We start from the raw sequence: 27,450 nt of genomic DNA, 5'->3' as shown, positions 1-27,450 counted from the left end.
TGAAAATAAAGGATGTGCAAGAACCTGGAATTAGAACCGCAAAGATATCTCAGAGGCTTCTGGGGCAGGAGGAGGTGACAGAGACGGGCAGGGCAAGGCCGTGGAGGGATTTGAAAACGAGGTTGAGAATATTAAACTCGTGGAGCTCCAGTAAATTGCAGGACATTACCAGACTTCATTAACGCACCATGACCTATAACTGATCAAACTTGACTGCAGAGCACCCCCCCTCCCCCGATTATGAAGCCAACCGCAGAGATCTCGCCGGCTCCATGCGGGGAGTGATTATCAAGGTGGTCGAGCGTGTCATTGGCTGGCTAAAGGTCTTCTCAAAATTTCAGGAGATGGAGTGCTCTCGGGGCAAAGGTCAAGGTTTAGATCTGAAATTCATTGGTAATTTTCTCAGCGTCTCCATGGCTGCGATGCAGTGAACTGCACAAAAACACGTTAAGTCCCGCTGATCGGGTCATTAAGAAATGCCACGTTGGGTAGGGAATGTCACGCCGCTCGTCACTTGTGAGCATCTCCCATTAAAAGCCCTGACGACTGGAACAGGCAGTTCCTTTCTCACGTACGGGTTATCGGGAAACGCTGGGGATACGCGCCAAGTTCATCAGTCTTTCAGAGATGGAAAGGGCACGTTAAATGGCTGATTGTCAGCCATGCCTCAGTGAGGTTGCACTTCCTCTGGCTCACTCTGGGGACGTGGGTTCAAGACCCACTTCACTCGATGGGACTCAAGCATGAGATCCCGGCTGACACCACCCCCCCGGTTTTCGGTACTGAGGGCGCGCTGCGCTGTCAGACATGCCATTTTTTTTTGGATCAGACTTTAAACTGAGGTCCCCGCCCGCCCTCTTGGTCAGGCATAATTGATCCCACGACCACTAGTTCCCCCCCCCCAATGACCTGGCCAATATTCATCCCTCGACCAGAATCACTAAAATGGAATATCGTCAGTGTCAGGATGCTGGTTGTGGGATCTTGCTGTGCACACATCCGCAGCCTTGTTTCCCACCACGGTGACTAAACTTCAAAAAACACTTCACTGTTTATAGAGCATTTTGTGACATCTGAGATCGTGAAAGGCGCTATGTGAATGGATTAAAATAAATTATTTTCTTCTTTCTCTTCAAACTTTCCAGTATTTTTGAAAAGCTCACAGGATTGTGCACTGTGCATTTGAAAAGCTGGCCCGAAGATTAATCCATTAAAACAATTCACTTCTGGGTGCAATTCAAATGTCAACAATTTGCATTTATATAGCGCCTTTCATGTGGTAAAAGATTCCAAGGCACTTCACAAGAATGTTAACGAACAAGATTTGACACCAGGCCCTGGCGAGAAGGTAACAAAAAAAGCTTGGTCAAAGAGGTACCTTTTAAGGCGCATCTTAAAGGAGAAAGAGAAAGAAAGGTGGAGAGGCAGAGAGGTGTAGGGAGAGCATTCCAAAGCTAAGGGTCCAGGTAGGTGAAGGCACAGTGCTGATGTTGGAGCAATGGGAATGAGAGGTGTGCAAGAGGCCAGGATTGGAGGTGCTCACAAACGTCACCACCCACCTGCTAATTGTGATCTCTCAGTGGGTTTATCCATGAACATCCACAGAGCAGGGAGGTTCCTGGTTGGAACCCTAAGCCTATTGACCTCGTCGCTCTTAGGTTAAGAGGGGGAGCAAAGGAGTGACTTCGTTGCTGTTGTGCATTTTCATTTGACCTGATGATCCTTGCTGGAGAGTAGTGTCTTGACGTCAAGCGAATGAGTGGGTGAGTTGAACTGTGATGCCCTCCACACCACCCCCCCACCCCCCGACTAATACACTGTCAAACACTCGTACCTTTAAATAATGTGCATGTGGGTCAGGTAGCAGTGAAAGGGAAAGCAGTGTCTGTCTGAGCGTCGGACACCAGCAAAGGGGGTAGATATTGAAAGTGGGAGAGGCAAGAGAAGAGAAAACGAGGTCAAAGAACCCACAGACGCTAAAAATCCGCCCATTCTATGAAACACAGAAACAATTGGCTTTTGTCCTGAAACCCAGCTGTTCACCCTCCTTGAACAGATATCTCACTCTGCCGCTGCCTCTGCCTCTCAGCTGTGACTGAGAGCTCCTTGAACTTCTTTATTCACACCTGCTTATGTTCTCGCACATTGAGCCTGTGGGGCAACAGAGATGAATGAACGGAGCTGACGCTGTTGGAGAGGTTGTGGAGGGGGTGGGGGGGAAGCGTGGGGGGAGAACCAGGGGGTCGAAGGGTCAAAGTGTCACTGGATCTCATTAACCGCATCAGTCACCGCCACGGTAACCTCTTGGGGTCACGTCGGCTCGGAAGCTAGGTTATGTGAAAGGAGTCTCAAATAACCAGCGAGCTTTACACTCATTGGAGCTAAGAAATAAAGAAATAGCTCGCGTTTAGATGACCTTTCACAGCCTCAGGACGTCCCAAAGCGTTTTACGGCCAATAACTACTTTTGAAATGTAGTCACTGTTGTAACGTAGAAAGGTCACAGCCAAATTGCGCACTGCAAGATTCCACGACCAGCAACAATGACCGGATCATCTGTTTTTCTGTAGTGTCGGTTGAGGAATAAATATTAACTCAGGATACTGCGGAGATCTCCGCCGCTCTTCTATCAAGTAGTAGCCACGTGATCATTAGATAGCCACATGAATCTTAGTTTAGCTTAAAGGTACACAGTCGGATACTCCAGAATAATATCAGGAGGTTCTTCTTCACACAGAGAGGGATCGTCACCATGGGGTGGTCTCTCTGAAGAGTAGTGAAGGCAAAAGCTCTGGATCAATTTAAGAACCAAGAAGATTGACTTCAATGTCTCTCTCACGTGTAATTTTTTTTGGTGTGATTTTTGGGGACAAGCTAAAATCAACTAATTCAGACGGAGACCTGGCAGGGATCCCGGAACTTTCTGGTCTCTACAGCTTGTACACAGACACGGACTGCAGCAGATTGAGAATGCCCGTCACCACCTTCTCATGGGGCAACTAGGGGTGGGTGTTAAGTGCCAGCCTTACCAGTGATGCCCACATTCCAAGAATAAGGAAAAATTCGTCTGTTCAAGAGGTTGTCAAGCTTGGCAAGACAACCATCGAAGAGTGGTGATCTCACCAGCAAGGAAGTTATTCCTGGGGTTTTGGGTTCCTTACTGATAAATTCTGATTCCTTAAGCATGTTTCCCCTCATCAAAATCAAACCAGTTTTTAATTTGCTCCTTAAATTGCTTATGATTAAAGGGGGGGATTCAATTTCCAAGGGTGTGAGGAGGTGAGGTCATTCACTTCTGTGAAGTTACTCACTCTCAGCTGCGTATTGTGGTTTACAACAAGTGTTGTGTTGAAAGATTTACGGGTTCTGGTTAAATGTGTCACTGTGCACTTGCAACTTGCCAATTAATGACCATTCGCCATGACCTAGTTATCAGTTAACTGCTTTGCGAGTGGCGTCTGGGAGCAAGCTTCACACAAGAGCTACAAAAAAACAAGCCTCGATAACTCATCACTTCCAGCAAGGCTGACAATGCACAACGAAACTCACATCGTGACAATTGTCACTCCCTGTAGTTTTATTGTGTGAGCACAGAGGGTTCAAGCAGAAGGGAAAGGAAGCCACCTGAAAAACATTCACAACGATCGCAGAGGACAGAAAGTGAGTAATCAGAAACAGGACAACAGAACACAAAGATAGGGGGAGGCCATTCGTCCCCTTGGGCTGGTCCAGCTATTCAATGACGTCGTGGTTGATCTGTACCTTAAACCCACCCGACCGCCTTTGTTTCATAATGTGTAACAACTTCTTCTGCTTCTGCTTTAGTTGCGTTGGCATCATGGACTAAAATCCAAGTCCCGCCATGGGATAGATCTTTCTGTTCCGGTGCTCGGGCCAAGGTGACAGGAAGATCAAATTGGGGAGGGGGGGTGGGTTTACATTAGAGAGGTCACTCCACAAGAATACAATTTGCCAAAAGTCAGTGCTAAAGGTATCACTAATTGCCTGTTGAATTAATTCCCGTTATTCCACACTGTTCAACGAGGGAGTGCAAGAGAAGGCCATTCAGCTCCTCCAGCCTGTTCCACCATTCAGTTCGATCATGGCTGATCTGTATTTTAACTCCATCTGCCTGCTTTGGATCTGTGACCCTTAATCCTCTTTGTCAAACAAAATCTCTCGATCTCAGTTTTGAAATTTTCAACTGACCACCTCCCCCCCAGGTTCAATCAACAGTTTTTTTAGGGGAGAGAGTTCCATATTTCCACTCCTCTTTGTGTGACGAGGTGCTTCCTGACATCACTCCTGAATGACCTGGCTGTAATTTTAAGATTATTCCCCTTTGTTTTCCAACTCCAGGAGAAATAGTTCTGATGCGCTCACCAACTCCTTTAATCACCTCGGCGAAGCGGCCCTTTAATCTTCCATGTTCAGGGGATGTGAACCTACTCGATACAACCCGTTCCTCATCATTGAACCCTCTTAGACCTGGGGTGGAATTTGATGGCCCAGTTGAGGCGGGAGTGGGACTGTAAAGTGCATCGGGGCATTCAGAAGCCCATTGACTTCATCGGGACCATAAAATGCCGCCAGCATCAAACTGCACCCGGTATCATGGCGGTGAATCCAAGCTACGTCCCCTCCGAGAGACCAGTGTACCTTTCCCGAGGTGCAGTGCCCAGAACTGAAGGCAGTTACTCAAAATGAGGTCTAACCAGAGCTTTAGATAAGCAGACCAGAACTTCTACCTATTTGTGCTCAACTCTTTGAGTTAACGACAAACCATTAGCCTGTAAACCATTTTTTGTACCTTTCAGTGAAACCTTTCAAAAGAGCTTGAAAATTACATGTGCAAATATTACCAACAATTATTCATTTGAAGTAGTCTTAAACTACGTTTTTTTTTAGAAACAGCCATAAATCCTATTTTTATTCATACTCCTATTCTTCAACAAATTTCAGTGTTTCATATTTCTTGGAGAATGCAGAGATATTTAGAGATATTCCATTAACAATCAGTGCCTGGCAATGTGGTAACTGATTTCCTCCAGACCAGTGTTGTCCAATATGTTCACTGTTAGCCACATGTGGCTAATTGAGAATCCAGATGTGGCTAATTGCAATCCTGATTAGTAAATAATAGATGAGTAATAAGACACTGTCATTGGCCATGTGATCTCAATACTCATATTCGGAAGGCATGCGAACTTTAATCTTTTTTGTGTGTTTGTTAGTGAGATGAAAAGTAGAGGGTGTGGGTGCTTTTTTGATTATTGTGAGGGTTTTACTCCCCTAGTTACCTACAGTGATAGGAGTCAATCCATTACATTTACACATGTGCCATGCACCTGTGTTGTGTCTGAGTCATTTTCTTCGAAGGCTAGTGTGTGTGTCTAAAACTGTATCACTGCAGCTTCATCTAGGGCTAGTCAATTTCTGTTGGATGACATCGATCCAGAAAGCACAAGGTGGGAAGTCCGCAGGATGCAGTCTGTAAGCCAAGGTATATTGACTGACCTAAACCTTCATTAAGTTATTCCCCTTTTATTAAAGCTTTGATTATGCTGAAGCTTAAACACAGATAAAAATAAGAGCGCCACATGCTTAAGAAACCCAAAACTTTTGGAAACATCAAATCTACTTTGTCCCCATAATCCTCAATCCCACCTACCCACCTTCTCCCCATATCTCTCAATCCCACCAACCCACCTTCTCCCCATATCCCTCAATCCCACCGACCCACCTTCTCCCCATATCCCTCAATCCCACCTACCCACCTTCTCCCCATATCCCTCAATCCCACCAACCCACCTTCCCCCCACCATATCCCTCAATCCCACCTACCCACCTTCTCCCCCATATCCCTCAATCCCACCTACCCACCTTCTCCCCATATCCCTCAGTACCACCTTCTCCATGTATCCTTCATTCCCACCTACTCACCTTCTTCCCATATCCCTCAATCCCCCCTTCTCCCTGTATCCTTCAATCCCGCCTCCCCACCTTCTCCTCATATCCCTCAATCCCACATACCCAGCTTCTTAGCAAATCTCCCAATCACATGGCCACTCTCGTGAGGAGTTCCTCCCCTGGTGTCCTGGCCAACAAAGCCGGGAAACTGGACAGGAGCAATAGAGTCGGAATTCACCACAAGAGGATAAGCAGTGCAAAGGTAGATGCCCTCAGATGTTGTCGCAGCTCAAGTTGGGACACTGATCCCTTGCTACATCCTGAATCACTCTTTGGCACAACAAATTCATGAGGGGAGGGGTGGAACGCAACCATAGAAACAAGTTTGTTTTTATTTGAGGAGTGCCTTTGCTGCATAATTCAGGGACATAGACATAATGTACCCCCCCCACCCATAAATAACGGAGGGGGTGTTACCCTTTCACAGTTAGAGGGGCCAGGAGGAGAGAGAAAAGTCTAACTTCCCCCAAAATCATGAAATTCCATCTGCTTCGTGGTCCCAGTTTGAGGGGGATTCTCTTCAATCCATTTCTTTAGCCCAGCGAATAAGCAGCAGATTCTTTATTCCGATCCCCCTTTTTTCCAATCGTTTATGTAGATTTTTCTTTTCCCACCTATTTCCATTATTTTTAAATGTATTTCCATCCATTGTTTTATCTCCACCTTTTAGCCTATTTCAATCCCTTCCCCCCACCCCACCCTCACTAGGACTATCTGTACCTTGCTCATCCTGCTTTCTACCCTTAATTATTACATTTCTTAGATAATATCACCATCGTCAACACCTCTTTGTCCTTTTGTCTATGACATCTTTTGGTTATCTCCACCTATCACTGGTCCTCTATCCAGCTCTACCTGTCCCACCCCCCCTTAAACCAGCTTATATTTCACCTCTTTTCTATTTTTCCTTAGTTCTGTTGAAGAGTCATACGGACTCGAAACGTTAACTGTGCTCCTCTCCGCAGATGCTGCCAGACCTGCTGAGGTTTTCCCGGTATTTTTATTTTTGTTTTGGATTTCCAGCATCCGCGGATTTTTGCTTTTTTTCTTTATTTAGTCCCCTCATTCAACAAGGGAAGGAATGGTTAACTCCCGGACAAACTGTACAGCCTCTCTCTCTCCCTTTATTTTCAATTGTTTTCTTTGGCTTTTGAAGAGGGGGAAAGCTGATAGGTTTGTTACCTGCCCTTTGACCCTTGACCCCCCCCCCCCACCCGCCCTCTCCAAGTCTCCTCATCACTGTAGCATTCAACACCTCATTTGCTTCCTCTGCTTCACGCGATCATCTAGTGGCTGCATCAATTTTTCATTGAAGTCCAAATACCCACACCCACTCCAACTTCTCCACAACCTCCCACCACTTTTCACCTCCGCTCCCCACCTCCCCCTGTCCTGACTCCTCCTGCTGTTAACCACTAGTCGATAGCAAGCTGCTGTCCATATATTTAACACCCGGGGCTATGGCTGAATCCCTGGGGGTATCAAGTGATTCAGCCGAGATCAGGGGCAGGCCCAGCCTCCTGACAGAGCGCACATGCTTCTTCTGTTCCTTGAACGTGTTGGCGCCACAACTGCTTGGCCACCCTACCTCCCCTCCCCAGAAATACAATCCTTGCTTTATCCCCCGTCTGAGAATATGATCTGCTCTGACTCCCAGCGGTGACCTGACCCACTTAACAAGTTCGGTAGAAGTCAATTCTTCAGTGAGCCAATCTTATATTTACTTATATAAATATATTCTGCTTCTATTTTCATAATGTGGAGGGGGGGGGGTGGAAATAAAATCGAAATATCAAAGTGAGGTCCCACTATGTCCTGCAGAAACTAACCATCGCTTAAAGGGGCCATATCGTTTTGGAATGCCATGATTGGAAGAAGACTTCACAATCAGATTATTGGACTCATTATAGCTTAGCTGATGTCAACTGGCCTCAGGACCCCTGCATTACAGATCTGAAAATATTCAGCCAGGCTTCCTGTTCCTGGGTCACTATCCAGTACTGGCCACACCCCACCCCTATCGCTGCCCCCTTCATCTCGATGATAAGTTCTGCCTTTTAAAAAAAAGTCTTAGTCCTCTAATGGCCAATGTTCCAGTAATTGCTTCAAGCCAACTGTTCTTTGCTGCACTTTTGGCTCACACAGGAGTTGTGGATTTGAGTTCCCCCCTCCAGACACTTAAGCGCCAGGTCTAGCCCAACAGTTCCAACGCAGTGCCGAGGGAGTGCTGCACTGTTAAAGGTGCCGTCTTTCGAACGAGACGTTAAGCCTAGGCGTCTGTCCTCTCAGGTGGATGAAAAAGATATCCCAACTACTATTTCAAAGAAGGGCAGGGGAGATCCCCCCAGCGTCCTGGGCCAATATCTATTCCTCAACCAACATCGCTGAACACAGTTTATCTGGCCATTTATGTCATTGTTTTATGTGGGAGCTTGCTGTGCACTAATTAGCAACTGTATTTCCTACATTAGAACAGTGACCACACTTCAAAAATACTTAATTGATTGGAAAATGTTTTGGAACATTTTGAGTTTGTGAAAGGCGTTATTTTACTTCAGTTCATCTCTTCTGTTGAATTAATCTGCCACCCTTAAAAACAGCTCGCTTGTCACCGTGACTACAGCTCAAAGCAACACACCAAGGGAGATTGCATTGAGACAGACATCAAAACATCAGCACATTTAAGGAACAAACACAAGCAGACAAGGTTGCCGAGATCAGGAAGGGAACTCGATCTGGAGAAGTTGTTCACTGGGGTGAAGGTGCAAGCCTCAGGGATATATACACTGACCTGTGTCATTTCCCCCAGCTATGCTGAGTGACTGGCTGTTTTTCCAGCATTTTCTGTTTTTATTTAAAATGAGGAAGTTAGCAGCAAGGATGGAGGTCACTCAAAGGGTAGCAGATCTGTGCCAGAAGTTAGCAAGGAATGACATTGAAGCGGGCTGTGGAAAAGTGATCAAGGGATAATTAAATTGGTATCTGGAGACTGAAGACAGCGTAGGTGGGATTGAGGGATATGGAGAGAAGGTGGGTAGGCGGGATTGAGGGATACGTGGAGAAGGTGGGTAGGTGGGATTGAGGGCTACGTGGAGAAGGTGGGTAGGTGGGATTGAGGGATATGGGGAGAAGGTTGGTAGGAGGGATTGAGAGATACGTGGAGAAGGTGGGTAGGTGGGATTGAGGGATATGGGGAGAAGATGGGTAGGTGGGATTGAGGAATATGGGGAGAAGGTGGGCTGGTGGGATTGCGGGATAAGGGGAGAAGGTGGGCTGGTGGGATTGAGTGATGTGGGGAGAGGGTGCGTAGGTGGGATTGGGGGATATGGAGAGAAGGTGAGTGAATGACGGTAATCTATGCATAAACGAATGATCCAAACATGAATCTTCTCTTTTAAAAGGATTTATGAGTCTCTGAACCAAGAACCAATAAAGCGATTTTTCTTTCTTTTGTAATTGTTGTACAGTGGGAGAAATTCATCATTGGTTATAAATGCTCAGTCTGGTACGATTCACAGGTTATTTCTGATTTATTTCTACTGAATATATGGCAGTGGACACTCAGACCGGGTTTAAATGTCTGGCAAACATCTCAAAGCTCTTCGTGTACAATGAAACGCAACAAAGCGCGGTGACTGCTGGCATGTCGGTGGTCATTTTCAGCACAGCAAGATCCCAGGACCAGCAAATGAGGTGAAAGAGCCCGGTTTGGTCTGCTTTTCGGAGGCGATTGGTGCGAGAGGAATGCCGGTCGGCACAGTCGGGGAGAGGGTCACCTGCTCTTCAAACCAACCGAGCCCTGGGGATCTTTTACATCCACCACCTGTGTCTTCTCTTTCTTGACTCTTGAGGAAACCAGGGAGCATGAGAGAAAGTGGCCATATTCACAACCCCCTCCCCCAGTCCAAACAAAACAAATCGGAGAATATTTGATCAGCTGTAGCTACAAAAGTAAAATAAGAGTGACATAAATCGAGATGGCAGTGTCAGGTTAGAGGCTGGATTTGTTTTTAGAACAGAGGGTTCTGTGGCTGTCCATTCTCAGATTTCACTGGCCCCTCAGATCTCGTCTATCAGCTCCCAGCACCGAGGCCCGCTCTTGCTAATTCTCCAATTTTCCCCCTTACCGGACTTGTGTTCATGCCTGACCTCCCACCAGCTGTAGTAACTTCAGGTCAAGCCCAACAGTCTGGCTCACCCGACACTCTAGATTTATTGAAAATCGCCGTAAAAAAACCTCAGTGGAAATTGGATTGGGTAGCGGGGACTTGGGGAAGTTGGGGGGAGATTGGGTGGCAGGGTGGGGAGGGGGAGCGGGTGGTGGTGGGGAAGGAGAAAAATACTCTTCTCAAGAGAGAGAAAGACAAAAGCGATTGGAATATGTGACTTTACTCATTTGAAATCTGACTGCTGACAGACAGCAGATTTAATGTGAGAGTAAGGACCGAACAAAAGCCTCTTGGTTCCCAAGAGGAGGAGGCCATTCAGCCCCTTAAGGCTCTTCCTGCTATCTGACCAGAGACTTGAGCATGTGTATCTAGCCTGACACTCCAGTGCAGTACTGAGGGAGCGCTGCACTGCCGGACATGCCGCCGTGCAATGGGATGTTAAAACTGAGATCCCATCTATCCTCTCACGTGTATGATAAAGATCCCATGGCTCTCTTTTGAAATCAGAGCAGGGGAGTTCATGCCTGTTTTCTGCCCAATATTTAAATACTGACACACATCCAGAGACCCCCATAAATGCAGACACAAGCCCGGAGACCCCCGTAAATGCAGACACACTCCCGGAGACCCCTGTAAATATAGACACACTCCCGGAGACGCTGGTAAATACAGACACACTCCCGGAGACCCCTGTAAATACAGACACACTCCCGGAGACCCCTGTAAATACAGACACACTCCCGGAGACCCCTGTAAATACAGACACACTCCCGGAGACCCCTGTAAATACAGACACACTCCCGGAGACCCCTGTAAATACAGACACACTCTTAGAGACCCCTGTAAATACAGACTCACTCTTCAAGAGCCTCACGTGTATGATAAAGATCCCATGGCTCTCTTTTGAAATCAGAGCAGGGGAGTTCATGCCTGTTTTCTGCCCAATATTTAAATACTGACACACATCCAGAGACCCCCGTAAATGCAGACACACTCCCGGAGACCCCTGTAAATATAGACACACTCCCGGAGACGCTGGTAAATACAGACACACTCCCGGAGACCCCTGTAAATACAGACACACTCCCGGAGACCCCTGTAAATACAGACACACTCCCGGAGACCCCTGTAAATACAGACACACTCCCGGAGACCCCTGTAAATACAGACACACTCCCGGAGACCCCTGTAAATATAGACACACTCCCGGAGACGCTGGTAAATACAGACACACTCCCGGAGACCCCTGTAAATACAGACACACTCCCGGAGACCCCTGTAAATACAGACACACTCCCGGAGACCCCTGTAAATACAGACACACTCCCGGAGACCCCTGTAAATACAGACACACTCCCGGAGACCCCTGTAAATACAGACACACTCCCGGAGACCCCTGTAAATACAGACACACTCTTAGAGACCCCTGTAAATACAGACTCACTCTTCAAGAGCCTCACGTGTATGATAAAGATCCCATGGCTCTCTTTTGAAATCAGAGCAGGGGAGTTCATGCCTGTTTTCTGCCCAATATTTAAATACTGACACACATCCAGAGACCCCCGTAAATGCAGACACACTCCCGGAGACCCCTGTAAATATAGACACACTCCCGGAGACGCTGGTAAATACAGACACACTCCCGGAGACCCCTGTAAATACAGACACACTCCCGGAGACCCCTGTAAATACAGACACACTCCCGGAGACCCCTGTAAATACAGACACACTCCCGGAGACCCCTGTAAATACAGACACACTCTTAGAGACCCCTGTAAATACAGACTCACTCTTCAAGAGCCCTGTAACAGACACACTCCCAGGGAGTCCTGTAAATACAGAATCACTGAGACCCTTGTAAATATTGACAACTCCCAGAGACCCCTGTAAATACAGACACACTCCACAGACCCTTGGAAATACTGATAGACTCCCAAATACACTATAAGAACATACACACTCCCAGAGACCCTACAAGTACAGACATGCTCCCAGAGAACCCTACAAATATTTACACACTCACAAAGACACCACAATATTGACTCTCTCCAGGGAACTCCTTCCCTGGAGAGTAAAAGCCTTGGAGAAAGACTCCTTCCGTTCAGTAAAATACGGCACCAGAAACAAGAAACCAGTTGGCCCAACAATTACGGCAAAATGCTCGAGCCCTCCACCCTTCAGGGAGCTCCTGGAGCTGTGACCCGCTGAGAGTGACACCCTCGGAGTCAACAACAGCACGGCCAAAAGTTCCCACTTGCATATTTGAGACAACCTGTTTGGCCATTACGGCAGGGTTGAATGTCCATTGTGAACCACACTGAGAAAAACAGAAACAACAGTGTCTGGCGTGACCAGCAAACAACACACGGCAAGGATGTGCAATCATCAGGTACTTACAGGCCACCTCCAGCGAGGCGTTGTGGCTGACGGCCTCCCCCAGGTAGTTCCGGGCCACGCAGACGTAGCTGCCCTCGTCGGGTTTGCTCCTCCGTCCGTGTACAATGCGCAGGAAGAACAAGGAGCCGCTGGGCAGCAGCATGCGGTGAGAGCGGGGATCGTCCTTGTCCGTCTCCACCCGCTCGCCGTCCTTGTACCACTCGACAGTGGGGCTGGGCCTCCCCTCGGCCTTGCAGTTCAGGGTGGCCGGCTCACCCTTGGACACGATCAGGTCAGAGGGGTGTTCCGCAATCCGGGGCGGGAAATCCTCCTGTCGAAGACGGGATCCTGAGAGAGCGAGAGAGAGGGAGAGGAGATTTAATTATGTGATACAGGCCATCCAGTTTTTAGGCCTATGTTAAACCATGTTTTACATTTATTTAGGACCCTTGGTTAGACCAAAACAAGAGAGCACTGTGAACAGTTCTGGTCACCATATTATGAAAAAAAATATATAGGTTCATTGAGAAGATGCAAAAAAGGCTTACCAGAATGATACCAGAACTCAGAGGTTATGCCTATCAAAGTCGATTGAAGAGGCTGGGGCTCTTTTCTCCAGGAGAGAAGGCTAGGTGTAACCTTACAGAGATCTTTAAGATTATGAATGAGTTTAGCAGGGTTGACGTAGAGAAGATGTTTCAACTTGTGGGCGTGACCAGAACTCAGGGTCATAAATACAAGATAGCCATTAATAGACAGAGGAGACAGTGGCATTGTGGTCATGTCACTGGACTAGTAATCCATAGGGCATGGGTTCAAATCCCATGGCAACCAGTGGAATTTAAATTGAATTAATTAATGTGGGTCTGAAGGCTAGTCTCAGTAATGGGCCAGGAAACTATCATTGATTCTCTTAAACACTCGTCTCGTTCACTAATGCCTGTTAAGGGAGTCATCTGCTGGTTTTCCTGTGATTCCAGGTCTGTTGGGTTGAATGGCCTCTTTCTGTGCTGTTGGTACTGTATTACTATGTAATTCAGAAAACATAGCACCTAATCATGGAGAAAATGTGGGAGGGGGTGGACTTCATTATGGCTGTGACCTTTCACACTATTTCAGGGCTCAATGATGGTCTCATGGGGGTGGGTAACAGTGAAGCAAAGAACTTCACCAGAGTTTTCAGAGTTGGCCAGGAGTTTTGTAATGAATTGCTTTGGAAGCAACCGCTGACACCTTGGCAAACACAGAGGCAATTTATATTCCAGAGAGGTGGGCCACACGGGCAACACTGCATTCACTACCCATTCTGAACAGCATTAATAGTTAACCATGGTGCTGCAGGAATGGAGTCTTGTGTAGGCCGAGACCAAGTAAGGATGCCAGACTCCTTCCCCTGGAGGATATAAGCGAGTCAGTTGGGATTTTACGACAGTTTTCAGGTCACAATCCACAAATTACCAAATTAATTGAATTTAATTTGACAATGTGTAACAGTGGGATCTGAACTCTTGACCTCTAGACTGGTGCCATAACCTCTAGTCTGGTGTGCTTCTCATGAGATGAACAATCGGTTAATCTGTAACTTGGGAGCGTTGACTGGGGAAGGGGAGGAGGAGAAATTATGGTCCGGATACCAAGTTCATGGAATCTTTAATGCCCACCAGATATTATCTCACTGGGAAAAACAGAGTACGATTGTGTTGTAGTTACGATACTGGAAAAATAATCCAAAGAATGTGAATTCAAATCCGACAATGACCGAATAATAACTGGTTCATTAATACTGCATCCCTTTAGGGAAGGAAATCTGCCACCCTTACTCAGTCTGGGCCCAGATATGACTCCAGTTCCACAGCCAAATGGCTGACTCCCAACCGGTTGAGTATCATTCCAAAGAGGCCCAGTAAACCATTGAGTTCAAGGCAATTAGGAATGGGTAATAAATACGGCCCTTGCCAGTAATGGCTATATCCCCAGGATGAGTTTTAAACAATACAGCACTACAGTGATTCAAGGAGCTATCTGCTTCCACATGACCTCAACAGTCCTCTGAAGTGGTGATGGTGCGTTCCAGTTCACTCAGGGGGTATCGAGTTGCTGTGGCAACATACACTTTTACATGCACGTTGCAGTCTGGAGCTGTGGATGGTGGTGCTCGAGGCTCCAACATTCCTTCCATCACATTGCTGACCAGGAATTTCTCCCACTCTTATCCCCTGCTATTGGTGTGTGTTGGAAGGATTTTCAGTGTGTTGAAATGATACTCAATCTGTGTGGCTGCCTCATGAATGCATCTTCCTTGGCCATCAAGTCCTGGGGTGGGACACAAAGCCAGAGCTACTGAGTCCAAGGCAGGGACACCACCCACTGGGCCACAAACCTCCCTGGCCCCTGAAATAACCACTTGTTAAATAACAACAGATTACATTTATGTAGTGCCTTCAAAGTAGTAAAACATCTCAATAGCACTTCACAGGAACATTATAAAACAAAATTGGCAACCAAGCCACAGAAAGAGATGTTCCAGTGTTTGGTGGCTGATGTCCTAAACTCGAATATAGGCAATTACAAGGGCATGAAGACAGTTGATTAAAACGGTATGGGAAAAGAGGTTAAAAGATAGGACAGTGGGAAAGCAGTGGCAGGAATTTGAGGAGATATTTCACATCTCTCAATAAAAATAGATTCCGCTGAGAAAGAAAATCTCTACCAGAATGATGCACCATCAGTGGCTAACTAAGGGAATTGAGGACAGTTTCAAATTGAACAAAATGTGTACGATGCTTGCAAAGATTAGTGGTAGGCCAGAGGATTGGGAACATTTTAAAAACCAGCAAAGGTTGAGTAAAAAAATAAAGAGGGAGAAATTGGAGTATGAGAGAAAATCTGCAAGGTGTATAAAAACAGACAGTAAAAGCTTCTACAAGTATATTAAAAAGGAAAAGAGGAGCTAAAGTAAGCGGTGATTCTTTAGAGGATCAGACTGGGAAATTAAAAGTGGGAAACAAGGAAATGTCAGAGACTTTAAACAAGTCTTTTGTATCTGTCTTTACAGTAGGAGACACAAAGAGCATCCAAGGATAACAGAAAATCAAGAGGCAAAAGGGAGGGAGGAGCTTAAAACAATCATGATCACTGGAGGAAAAAGTACGAGGAAAAATAATGGGAATGAAAGCTGGCAAATCCCCTGGATCTGTTGGCCTGCACCCTAGAGTCTTAAAGGAAGTGTCTGCAGAGATAATGTATGCATTGGTTGTAGCCTTCCAAAGGTCCCAGCGAAAAATGCGAGGGAGGACGTTTAGAAAATCATAATATAATCAGGCAGAGCCAACATGGTTTTGTGAAAGGGAAATTGTGTCTGACAAATCTATTGGAGTTCTTTGAGGATGTAACAAGGGTGGATAAAGGGGGGTTCAGTGGATGTAGTGTATTTGGATTTCCAAAAGGCATTTGATGAGCTGTCACGTAAAAGGCAACAGATAAGGTCTCATGGGCATTGGGGGCGATAGATTAGCATGGATAAAGGATTGGTTAACTAACAGGAAGCTGAGAAACGGGGTGTCGTTGTGGTGTCTCCGTACTCTTTCCCTTAGAGAACGACGTGAAGTTTTGGAAGAGGATTTACAAGCTGGTTAACAATTGATAGCTTTGTCATGAGTGCTCTTTCCGTGGCCTGCAAGTCCTGGGCAGAATTTTTAGGTTGGCATGTGGGCGCGCGCCCGACCCGATCGGACATGAAACCGCGCTTGCGCGATATTTCGGTGGGTGGGCGCGCGCAAGTGTTGGGAGCGCGCCCGCCAACAAATAAGAAGTGCAAATATGGAGAACAAAGGGACTTGGGAGTTCTAGTCCAGGATTCTCTTAAGGTTAACTTGCAGGTTGAGTCGGTAGTTAGGAAGGCAAATGCAATGTTGGCATTTATTTCGAGAGGGCTAGAATATAAAAGCAGGGATGTGCTGCTGAGGTTTTATAAGGCTCTGGTCAGACCACATTTAGAATATTGTGAGCAATTTTGGGCCCCATATCTCAGGAAGGATGTTCTGGCCCTGGAGAGAGTCCAGAGGAGGTTCACGAGAATGATCCCAGGAATGAAAGGCTTAACATATGAGGAACGTTTGAGGACTCTGGGTCTATACTCGATGGAGTTTTGAAGGATGAGGGGGGATCTGATTGAAACTTACAGAATACTGAAAGGCCTGGATAGAGTGGACGTGGGGAAGATGTTTCCATTAGTAGGAGAGACTAGGACCTGGGGCACAGCCTCAGAGTAAAGGGAAGACCTTTTAGAACAGAGATGAGGAGAAACTTCTTTAGCCAGAGAGTGGTGAATCCATGGAATTCATTGCCACAGAAGGCTGTGGAGGCATTGAGTGTATTTAAGACCGAGATAGATAGGTTCTTGATTGGTAAGGGGATCAAAGGTTACGAGGAAAAGGTGGGAGAATGGGGTTGAGAAACTTATCAGCCATGATTGAATGGCGGAGCAGACTCGATGGGCCGAATGGCCTAATTTCTGCTCCTATGCCTTATGGCCTAATTAAAGTTGTTAAGGTTCCAATTGTCCCCGATTTTCACGTCTGTCCAAATTTACAGTTGGCGGACAGGTGAATCTGCCAGGCAGACTTTGCATTTTTGATGAAACCTCATCCAAGGGCGGGATGAGGTTTCCGTTATTAAATTAAAAAAAAATAAAAATGCAAGGACAGGGTTTTCATCATGGGCAGAATTTTTACCTCAGTGGGCGGAGAATAAGCGCCCGACCCGCTCGGGCGTAAAATGATGCACGTTGGCGTCGGGCGAGTGTCCCGACGTCAACGCGCAGTCGCACGATATTCCAGTCAGCAGCCGTCAATTAAAAGGCCGATTAAGGCCATTAACCAGGTCACTGAAACAAATTTCTCACTGCCCATCCCAACCTTGCAGTGGGCGGGGCAGGCGAAAAGGCCAAGCGGCCTTGGCAATTTTTTTTTTGGAAACCTCGCCCACTGGGGGAATGAGGTCTCCAAAAATCAAATAAAAAATAAGATAAAATGTTTCAAATTTTAATTTATAACACATGCCCCTGCTCAGGTGACAGGGTCACACGAGGGGGGACACGTTTTATAACATTTATTAAAATCTTTGTTTCTAATGTTTAAAACCGTTCATCGCCCTGAGGCAGCTCTGTGCCTCAGGGAGGTTTCCAAGCGCACCATGCGCTCACACCCCCTCCCCCTGCCCGCACAGGCAGTGCTGGGTGCTGCCGCTCGCGCTTCACGCCGGCCAGACAATTAGGCCCCAATCGCGGGCGGCGATCGGCTTCCCGAACACCTCCGCCTGCCCCCCCCACCACAGCCGAGCCCCCCCCACAAGGGCAAAATCCTGCCCCTGTTGACACATTTCAGGTGACTGCTTCAGGTGATGCGTGGACATTTTATTTCCCCAGATTTTAAAACCTTTCTTTAATTGTTTCGAAGTCTTCAGGTCCCCGAGGAGCTCCCTGCCTTCGGGGGAACGTTCATTCTGCGTTTGCCCCTCACCCCCCCAACCCCCACACTCACACCCTCCTCCCGCCCCCAGGCCGGCAGCGCTGAGGTTCTCAGCGCGGGATTCACGTTGTCCGGCCGTTAATTGGCCGGCCGGTGTGAAATGGTAGTCGGGGGGGTCGATCGCGGGCGGCGGGCGGTCTGTTCCCTGGCTGCTTCCCGGGCTCGCTGATCGTGCCTGCACGCCAACCTAAAAATCCTGCCCCTGGACGTGGGCATGGCTGGCAGGGCCAGCATTTGTTGCCCCTCCCGAATTGCCCTTGAACTGAGTGGCTTGCCCGGCAGTTAAAAGTCAACCACGTTGCTGTGGGTCTGGAGTCACATGTAGGCCAGACCGGGTAAGGACGGCAGATTTCCCTCCCTAAAGGGCATTAACGGACCAGGTGGGTTTTGACAACAGTCGATGATCGTTTCATAGCCAACATTACTCAGAATAGCTTTCAATTCCAGATTTAATAATTGAATTTAAACTCCACGAGCTGCAGGGTGTGTGTGTGTGAGAGAGAGTGTGTGTGGGCGCTTCAGGGGGTGGGTGTGTGTGTGTGTGTGTGTGTGTGTGGGCGCTTCAGGGGGTGTGTGCGTGTGTGTGTGTGTGTGGGCGCTTCAGGGGGTGTGTGTGTGTGTGTGTGGGCGCTTCAGGGGGTGTGTGTGTGTGTGTGTGTGTGAGTGTGCTTGTGTGTGTGTGTGTGTGTGGGATTTGAACCCATGTCCCCAGGCATTGATCTGGACCTCTGGGGTATTAGTCCAGCAACATTAGCACTACACCACCATCACCCCATAAGTTTGGATCTGGGGCCTTCGGGTTGAAAGGCAGGTGGGCTACTAGCTGAGCCATAGGGCCCCCAGGAAGACTGATTAAAATCAGGGATGTACAGGAGGCCAGAATTGGAGGAGTTCAGAGGTCTCGGAGGACTGTGGGGATGCAGGAGGATAGAGAGGCTGGAGGGATTTGAAAACAAGGATGAGAATTTTAAAATCGAGGCGTTGCTGAACCTGGAGCCAAAGTGGGTCAGTGAGCACAGAGGTGATGGGTGAACAGGACTTGTTGCAAGTTAGGATGGACAGAGGGAGGCATGTGGATGAGCATAAAACAATTATCAACACTCCCTCCTCCCGTTCGCCCGCTGCTGCACAACACTGGGGTCTTTCTCCACGGCTAGATCCACATTCTTGAGACAATCGGCTATCAGAGTTTGGAGAGACTGTTGTAGTTACGCCTCCCTATTCCAATGTATCACCAGACCACCCAGTGGGAGAAAATCAGTCAAACCCAATCCTTTCCATGTCTACAGGCTTTGCAACAAAGGGAAGAGAATTTATGAGGAGTCACTAGATGGAAACATTTACTGAGATCAGTAAACAAAGCGTCGACTGGGGATTGAACCCTTGTCCTGTATGTAAGCAACAAAATGTCAGGTATAGCTCAGCGGGTAGCCTCTGAGTCCAGAGGTCACGGAGTTCACATTCCACTCTCAGGACATGAGCAAAGCCGACACACCTACTGACGTACAAGGGAGTGCTGCACTGTCAGAGGGGCAATACAGAGGGAGCACTGCACTGTCAGAGGGGCAATACAGAGGGAGCACTGCACTGTTAAAGGGGCAATACAGAGGGAGCACTGCACTGTTAAAGGGGCAATACAGAGGGAGCACTGCACTGTCAGAGGGGCAATACAGAGGGAGCACTGCACTGTTAAAGGGGCAATACAGAGGGAGCACTGCACTGTTAAAGGGGCAATACAGAGGGAGCACTGCACTGTTAAAGGGGCAATACAGAGGGAGCACTGCACTGCTAAAGGGGCAGTTCAGAGTGAGCACTGTAATGTTAGAGGGGCATAGTGTGAGCACTGGACTGTTAGAGGGTCAGTATTGAGGGAGTGCTGCTCTGTCAGGGGGTCAGTACTAAGGGAGAATGACCCTGTTGGAGGTTCAGTACTGAGGGAGTGTGACCCTGTTGGAGGAGCAGTACTGAGGGAGCGCTGCTCTGTCAGAGGGTCAGTACTGAGGGAGTGCTGCTCTGTCAGAGGGTCAGTACTGAGGGAGCGCTGCACTGTCAGAGGGTCAGCACTGAGGGAGTGCTGCTCTGTCAGAGGGTGAGTACCAAGGCAGTTCTGCACTGTCAGAGGGTTAGTGCAGAGGGAGTGCTGCACTGACGGAGGGCAGTACTGAGGGAGTGCTGCATTGCTGCACTATTACAGTGGTCGCATGGAGGGAGTGTTGCAATCTTAGAGATGCCATCTTTCGGAAGAGACATTAAAGCCGAGACTGTCTCAGGTGAACGTACATGATCCAATGGTCACTATTTGCAGAAGTTCTCCCTGGTGTCACAGACCAAAATTTACCCCTTAAACAACATCACTAAAAGAACAGATGCTTCCTCCTCCTTCAGGTCCCAAGCTCCAAGAGGGCGTTGGCGACCATGGACTTCCATTGGATTGGACCATGATTGTGCTTGGTAAAGTACTGCAGTGGTATGCCGTATGGCTGACCGGGAAATTCGCCAATAAAAGAACAGTTTATCTGGTCGACATGGCGTTTCTGTTTGCGGGAGCTTGCTGTGCACAAATTGGCTGCTGTGTTTCCGACATTAAAACGGTGCTTCATAAAAGTACCTCATTGGCTGTAAAGTGCTTTGGGATGTCCTGAGGTTGTGAAAGGTGCTATAGAAATGCAAGCCCTCTTTATTTGTCACCGTACGTACTAACTGAGATCTGATAATTGTCCCTACAGCATATTCTTTGACAGCTTCTTGAAGGAATCCTGTGTGCAGAATTTTTAAACAGGAATGCCAGGTTTTAAACAACTCCAAACTACATTCGCTACACTCACTTCATTTTCTGGCTAATTCAGCTTTGGCAATGATTAAATGAAAGCAATCTTATCTGCAGCAGCCTGTACCTGCAAGCTCATCCCTTCCAAATGCTTATAATTGGCCTCAAGAACATCAAATTAAAGGAAGGCTGATCTTCACAGACTGACTGCCAGAAATTGTGTTTGTGGAACTTTTGTTATTAATTTCCTCCCCTCCTCCCTTCCTCCTAATCCCCAAAATGTCAGACTGGAATTTCACAAGCACAGTCCCTTGCGTTCCTGGCTAAGAACAGTATGGTTTTGGCCATTCTGAACTATCCATGCCATCACTGCACACCAAAACCAAATAGTATTTCAGCCAGTGTTGCGCTCACTTTGGCTCATGGCTAAATGTATCGCCTAAATAGGCTAAGAGGCCCAGTTCATCGAATTATATAGCACTGGAGGCCATTCAGCCCATTGTGCCTGTGCCACCTCTTTGCAAGAGCTATCCAATTATCGCAACTCCTCCCTTTACACTTATCCCATTGCCCTTGGAACGTTCTCCCTTCACCAACAATACCTTTGTGGCCTCACTGCAATGTGCCTCCTTCCTCCTTAGCTTCCATCCTACATCTCCGCTCCTCAGAGTCAGTCTGTTGTGCATCCACACCCACCTCCCTCTGCTCCACCTGCAGTTTCATGGGCTCCAACTCTCATTGGATAGTTACAGCACAGGAAGGGGCCATTTGGCCCATCGTGTCTGTGCTGGCTTTCTGCAAGGGCAATTCACCTATTGTTCACCAACTCTGGTACTCTCCCCCAAATCCCATCCTCTTCTGAAAAAACCTCCTCAGAACCTAACTTTTCCAGCTTCCACTTCAAAAAAGGAAGATCTTGCATTTCCATAGCGACCTCAGGCATCCCACAGAAAATGAAGCACTTTTCGAAGTGCAACTATTGCTTTACAGTAGGGAGATGCAGCAGCCAATTAGAAAACAGCAAGCTCCCACAACAGCAATATGACGATGGCCAAATAGTCTGTTTTCAGCGATGTTGGTTGAGGGATGAATACTGGACCTGGGCATTGAGGAGGACACCCCTGCTCTTTTGCAAAAGAGTGGCCGTGGATCTTTTTAGTGTCAATCTGAGGGGGCCTTGGCTTAACATCTCACCCGGAAGATGGCTAAGAAGCAGGTCAGATCAGTGACCCCGAATGAGAAAGCTGCCCACGTGTGGGTATCAGGTGAAGACAGGGTTGGGTGAGGAGAGGATTGAGTTTGCCAATGATCCCAACAATCGCCTCAGGTTAAATTCCCCACCAAGCCCTGAGGCCTGGAATGGACAAATATTTAATGCAGGGGAACATACACGGCGAGAGAGCAAATTGTCTGAGCAGAGAGATGGCACAGGCTGAATGGCCACCTCATGTACTGTAACCCTCTATGGGAAGGCTGGTGACTGGGATGAAGTGCTAGAATATACCCTCATCTCCATTTCAGATAATTCAGGAGAAGAGCTGGGAAAGTTACAGGGGAGGAAAGGGAATACATGAGAAAAAAGAACATTCGAGGTCACATTGTGTGTAACAGCACAGCAGTCAAACAACATCAAACCATTCATTAGGTATTTATATTCTATTCCACCTACTCAATTCATCCAGAATGGATAAACACTCTATGCTTCTTCAAATAAATTTGAGACCGCGAGACATTTTGAATTGAACTCAGTGTGGGTTAAGCAGCTTGATCGGGTAAGTGCCGTCTAGTCATCGTGTGAAAGAGCCTCAGAAAATCTATTTGGGCAATTTTAAGGCACATTTTCGCATGCTGACTTAATTGACAGCAGCGAAACGAGTCATGGGGTAGAAGTCAGACTGCCTCACTGAATACCAAGTAGAGACTGTGGGATAGGAGAAGGGAATAGTGCCGATAAAATGGATGATTCAACTTACGGTAAATGAAACCAAGTAAGGCTGTCTCTTCTCTGTTTAAAGAGCATAAGGAATAGGAATATCTCTAGGCCCTACTGTTCCTCAGGCCCGCTCAACCATTCAGTAATATCTTGACTGATTTTTTTTTTACCTCAACTCTACTTTCCCACCTTTTCCTCATATCCCTTTGATCCCCAGCTATCTATTGACCTCTGCCTTGAATATATTCAGCATCCCACAGCTCTTTGGGCTAGAGAGTTCCAAAGATTCACAACCCTCTGAGCGAAACAATTTCTCCTGATCTCTGTCCGAACCCCTTATCCTGTGACTATGACCCTGAGTTTCAGACTCTCTAGCTCGGGAGCAAACAGCATCTCCCAAGTCAAGTCCTCTAAAATTTGATATTTTCCAACGAGATCACTTCTTATGGTTCTAAACTCCAGCGCATAATGACCCATTCTGCTCAATCTCTCTTCATAGGACTACCCTCTACTGTCAATCTTCTGAACTTCTGTTGTACCCTTTCTAAGGCAAGTATATCCTTCCTCATGCACAGAGATGGAAACTGTACTCAGTACACCTGCGTGATCTCACCAAACCCTATATCATTGCAACAGGACTTCCTGGAAGATACAAGGCGAGAGAGTGAATTGTTTGAGCACAGAGATGTCACAGGTGTGATTGGCTGAGTGGCTACCTCATGTACTGTAACCCTCTATATGAAAAGAGTGGTGACTGGGATGAAGAGCCAGACTATGCCCTCAACCCTATTTCAGGTAATTCAGGAGAAGAGCTGGGAAAGTTACAGAGGGGGAAAGGGAATACGTGAGAAAAAAGAACATTCGAGGTCTTCCTTAACACCTCATCCAGAAGATGGTTAAGAAGCAGGTCAGATCCGTGACCCTGAGTGAAAAAGGTGCCCATGTGTGGGTATCAGGTGATGACAGGGTTGGGTGAGGTGAAGGTTGAGTTTGCCAATGATCCCACCAATCCCCTCAGGTTAAATTCCCCACCAAGCCCTGAGACCTGGAATGGACAAATATTTGATGCAGCAGAAAGGACAAGATGAGAGAGCGAATTGTTTGAGCTCTTTAAACTGAGAAGGACTTCCTTACTCTTTTGCTCCAACCCCTCCTTGCATTAAAGGCTCTTAAATTACCTTTCATCAAAAAGATTTTCTTCCCTTCTCACCCAGCCCTTCTCTTTTTTTCACTTAATCTTTTAGCCATCCTTCTTCACTCCTTTCCTGAGACTTTGTGTACCAGCCAAAGCCTTTCTATGACCAGGAGGTAGAATTTATCAACGATACACCTGTTTGGGGGGGGGGTAAGGGGTAGGGGAGGCCTGGCCCCTGGCAGCATGTGTGATGGCCTGGGTGGATGGGGGAGTGTGGGGAGGGGGAGGGGGAGGGGGAGGGGGGTGCCACTAATCTATACAGGGAAGAAGGCCCAGGTTTGACCCCTTGTCTATTTTCGACTCACTGATCTCGGCTGGGACAGTGAGAGGGGGGTCAGGGATCAAGCGTGGTCCTGACCGTTGAGAGGTATGGGATGGTCGAGGGATACGGGACAGTCGAGGGATACGGGATGGTCGAGGGATACGGGATGGTCGAGGGAAATGGGACGGTCGAGGGATATGGGATGGTCGAGGGAAATGGGACGGTCGAGGGAAATGGGACGGTCGAGGGATATGGGATGGTCGAGGGAAATGGGACGGTCGAGGGATATGGGATGGTCGAGGGAAATGGGACGGTCGAGGGATATGGGACGGTCGAGGGATACGGGACGGTCGAGGGATACGGGACGGTCGAGGGATACGGGACGGTCGAGGGATATGGGACGGTCGAGGGATATGGGACGGTCGAGGGAAATGGGATGGTCGAGGGATACGGGACGGTCGAGGGATACGGGACGGTCGAGGGATACGGGACGGTCGAGGGATACGGGACGGTCGAGGGATATGGGACGGTCGAGGGATATGGGACGGTCGAGGGATATGGGATGGTCGAGGGATATGGGATGGTCGAGGGATATGGGATGGTTGAGGGATATGGGATGGTTAAGCATTATGGGTGAACACTATGGGCAAATAAATAAATTTTTAATCACCTTGTTAGCGTGTCAACTACAAAAAAAGACTTCATCATGTTAAATAAATATTTGAAATTGAAAGAGATAATTAATATTTAACTCTAATTTAACCTACTGCTCGTCCTTTTAAATATTAAAACTTGATTTGAATGGACTATGCTAGGATAGTGTACAGTTCCAGTGACTGCTGCCTTCAGTTTTTCATCCTTTACATTATTTAACCTTGCAGTGTCCAAGTTAATGCCCCTTCCTCACAATGGGTTGTCAGCCATACTCTCCTGTATTTTACCTTATATTTTCCACAGGTTTATTCTTTTATCTCAAATATAATCTTACAAAAATCACTGATATCTTCTCCTGAATTCATTTCCTCAACAACATTGACAATTACAGAAAGTCAGCAGGCTAATGACCTCCGTGCCAATGTCGCCTATTGTTTTATATGGACCGTGTACTTACTGTGAGCATTAGAGCATAAAATAGCTCTTGAGACTTGTGTTATCCTTGCAAATCTATATATATCTGTAAAGCTTTAGTTGTGGGTGAAGTATTGTAATATAGTTCACCTTTACTTGTTTAATAAACGTTTTATACTTTTGTTAAAGGTTCATCAGCTGACTCCTGTGACTCTGTTCAGTAGCCGCCCTCCATGTTTCAAAACAAGAAATAAATGTTAGGATCTATTAATTCGGGTTGCACCCTGGGATCTGGCTTGTCCAGTGGTAATATCAGCTGGGATCATAACGGTATAGGTATCTCGAAAGGTTATCAGGCTGGAAGAGGTTACAGAGATAGGGGGAGACAAGGCCTTGAAGGCACTTGAACACAATGATGAGAATTTTTATAAAGTTGTAAATGAATCTTCCTAAGCGGCCGAAAGACTAGCCACCGAGATTGTTGGATGAGGAAGCATCTCTTACCTGCTGCTAGAGAGCACTGCAAGAGGAGGCAGGAGGTGGGAAATGGCACAGTCTTCAACCTGCTTCAACAGCTTTGAGTACCAAAAAAAAAGCAGCTGTCAGAATCTCAATGCCAAATACTGACCCGAGATCTTCACCTTCGGGGCTGCTCGAACTTGACAGTGCAAGGGATTTATTTTTTTTGTACAGGGATCACTCAATATTCACCCAAACAGATAGGAGGAGCTTCAGTTGAGCACCTTATCTGAAATCTGGTGCCCCCAACAATGTTGCATACCCTCAGCGCTGCACTGGCGCATCATCCCTAAGGACTGGCAAAGCGTTGAAAAAGTCTTCCTTCAATTTCTACACGGTGAGTACATCCAAAGAATGGTTGGAATAGGCTGGGTCCTGCCATTGTGTAAGGGTTCTACAGCAAGTGCTCAGAATTACACCAAATTTACAGCACAGAAACAGGCCAATCGGCCCAACTGGTCATGCAAGTGTTTACGCTCCACATGGGCACTACTCCCTCCTCTCTTCATCCCACCCGATCAGCAAATCCTTTTTTTCCCTTCACTATTATCTAGCTTCCCCTAAAATGCATCTATGACATTCTCCTCCCTGTGGTGGATGGTTCCACATTCTAACTGCTCTCTGGGTAAAGAAGTTTCTCCTGAATTCCCCGTTAGATTCATTAGTGACTGTTTTATATTGATGATAAGTGGTTATGGATTCCCCCCCACAAGTGGAAACATCCTCTCTACTCCTCTCCTATCAATCCCGTTCATAAACTTAAAGACGGCTATTAGCTCACCCCTCCATCTTCGCTTTTCTAGAGAAAGGATCCCCACCCAGCCTATTCAATCTTCACTGAAATTTATAAGCTCTCAATTATGGTACCATTCTTGTGAATCTTTTCTTGCATTCTTTTCAGTGACTCCATATCCTTTTCATAATATGGAGTCCAGAGCTGTTCACAGGACTTCAAGTATGGTTCAACTTCAAGGTTCTATAATATAATTTGTTTGCTTTTCAATTCCATCCCTCTACAAATGGCCCCCTGTGCTTGGTTTGCATTTTTTTGCACGGGCTTGTTAATCTGTGTTACTACTTTAATCGATATGTTGTCTTGTGCACTCAGATCCCTTTGCCCCTTACTCCATTTTGATTCTTATTTTCCAAGGAGTCTGTGACCTCCTTAAGTATGATAATGAATGAAGTGCTCATCAGCATCATGACTTTGACAAATGGATTGTGCGAGCAATGTACTATCTATCCACACCTTTCCAGATGGACTGTCAAAGAGGCATTAATTCTTAACTCAATGAAGCATTGGGGTGGTCTGCAATCCAGTACCCTTGGTAGGAAACAACGCAAATTGTTGTGACTGAATTCGATTTATATCAGTCTAATTTCTTTTAATCCAATTCATTTTCCAATCTATCACCTTCTCATCGTTTATATCTCAAGCTCCCATCTGGTCAAAATTTTCTCTGTGAAAATTAACAAGACCAGATGCCAGCACAATGGCACTCCTTGGTTCAGTGGCTAATCGTATTTCAGTAGCAGCGCCAGAGAATGGGGCTGGATTGCGTACGTGACTTGTAATGATGGCTTTGCTTGTTACAGCTTTCTCTTCAGTGATATCCCCCATCTCCCTTGAAGTTGGTGACCATTACTAGGACATACTTCAGGGG

General features: G+C 47.0%; 1 protein-coding gene across 1 annotated transcript in view; it reads right to left on the bottom strand.

Annotated features, from left to right (window-relative positions):
- The window catches only part of robo2 (roundabout, axon guidance receptor, homolog 2 (Drosophila)), a 1,135,129-nt gene that overhangs the window by 456,262 nt on the left and 651,417 nt on the right, over positions 1 to 27,450 (bottom strand). Inside the window, exon 2 of the mRNA XM_078560411.1 lies at positions 12,536 to 12,862. Coding sequence (XP_078416537.1) covers positions 12,536 to 12,862 — 327 coding nt within the window. The remainder of the gene's footprint in view (positions 1 to 12,535; positions 12,863 to 27,450) is intronic.

The sequence above is a fragment of the Cetorhinus maximus genome, chromosome 16 (assembly GCF_964194155.1).
Source record: "Cetorhinus maximus chromosome 16, sCetMax3.hap1.1, whole genome shotgun sequence".
Taxonomy (NCBI): domain Eukaryota; kingdom Metazoa; phylum Chordata; class Chondrichthyes; order Lamniformes; family Cetorhinidae; genus Cetorhinus; species Cetorhinus maximus.
The sequence above is the reverse complement of the archived record's forward strand: the minus strand, read 5'-3'. Positions and strand labels throughout refer to the sequence as shown.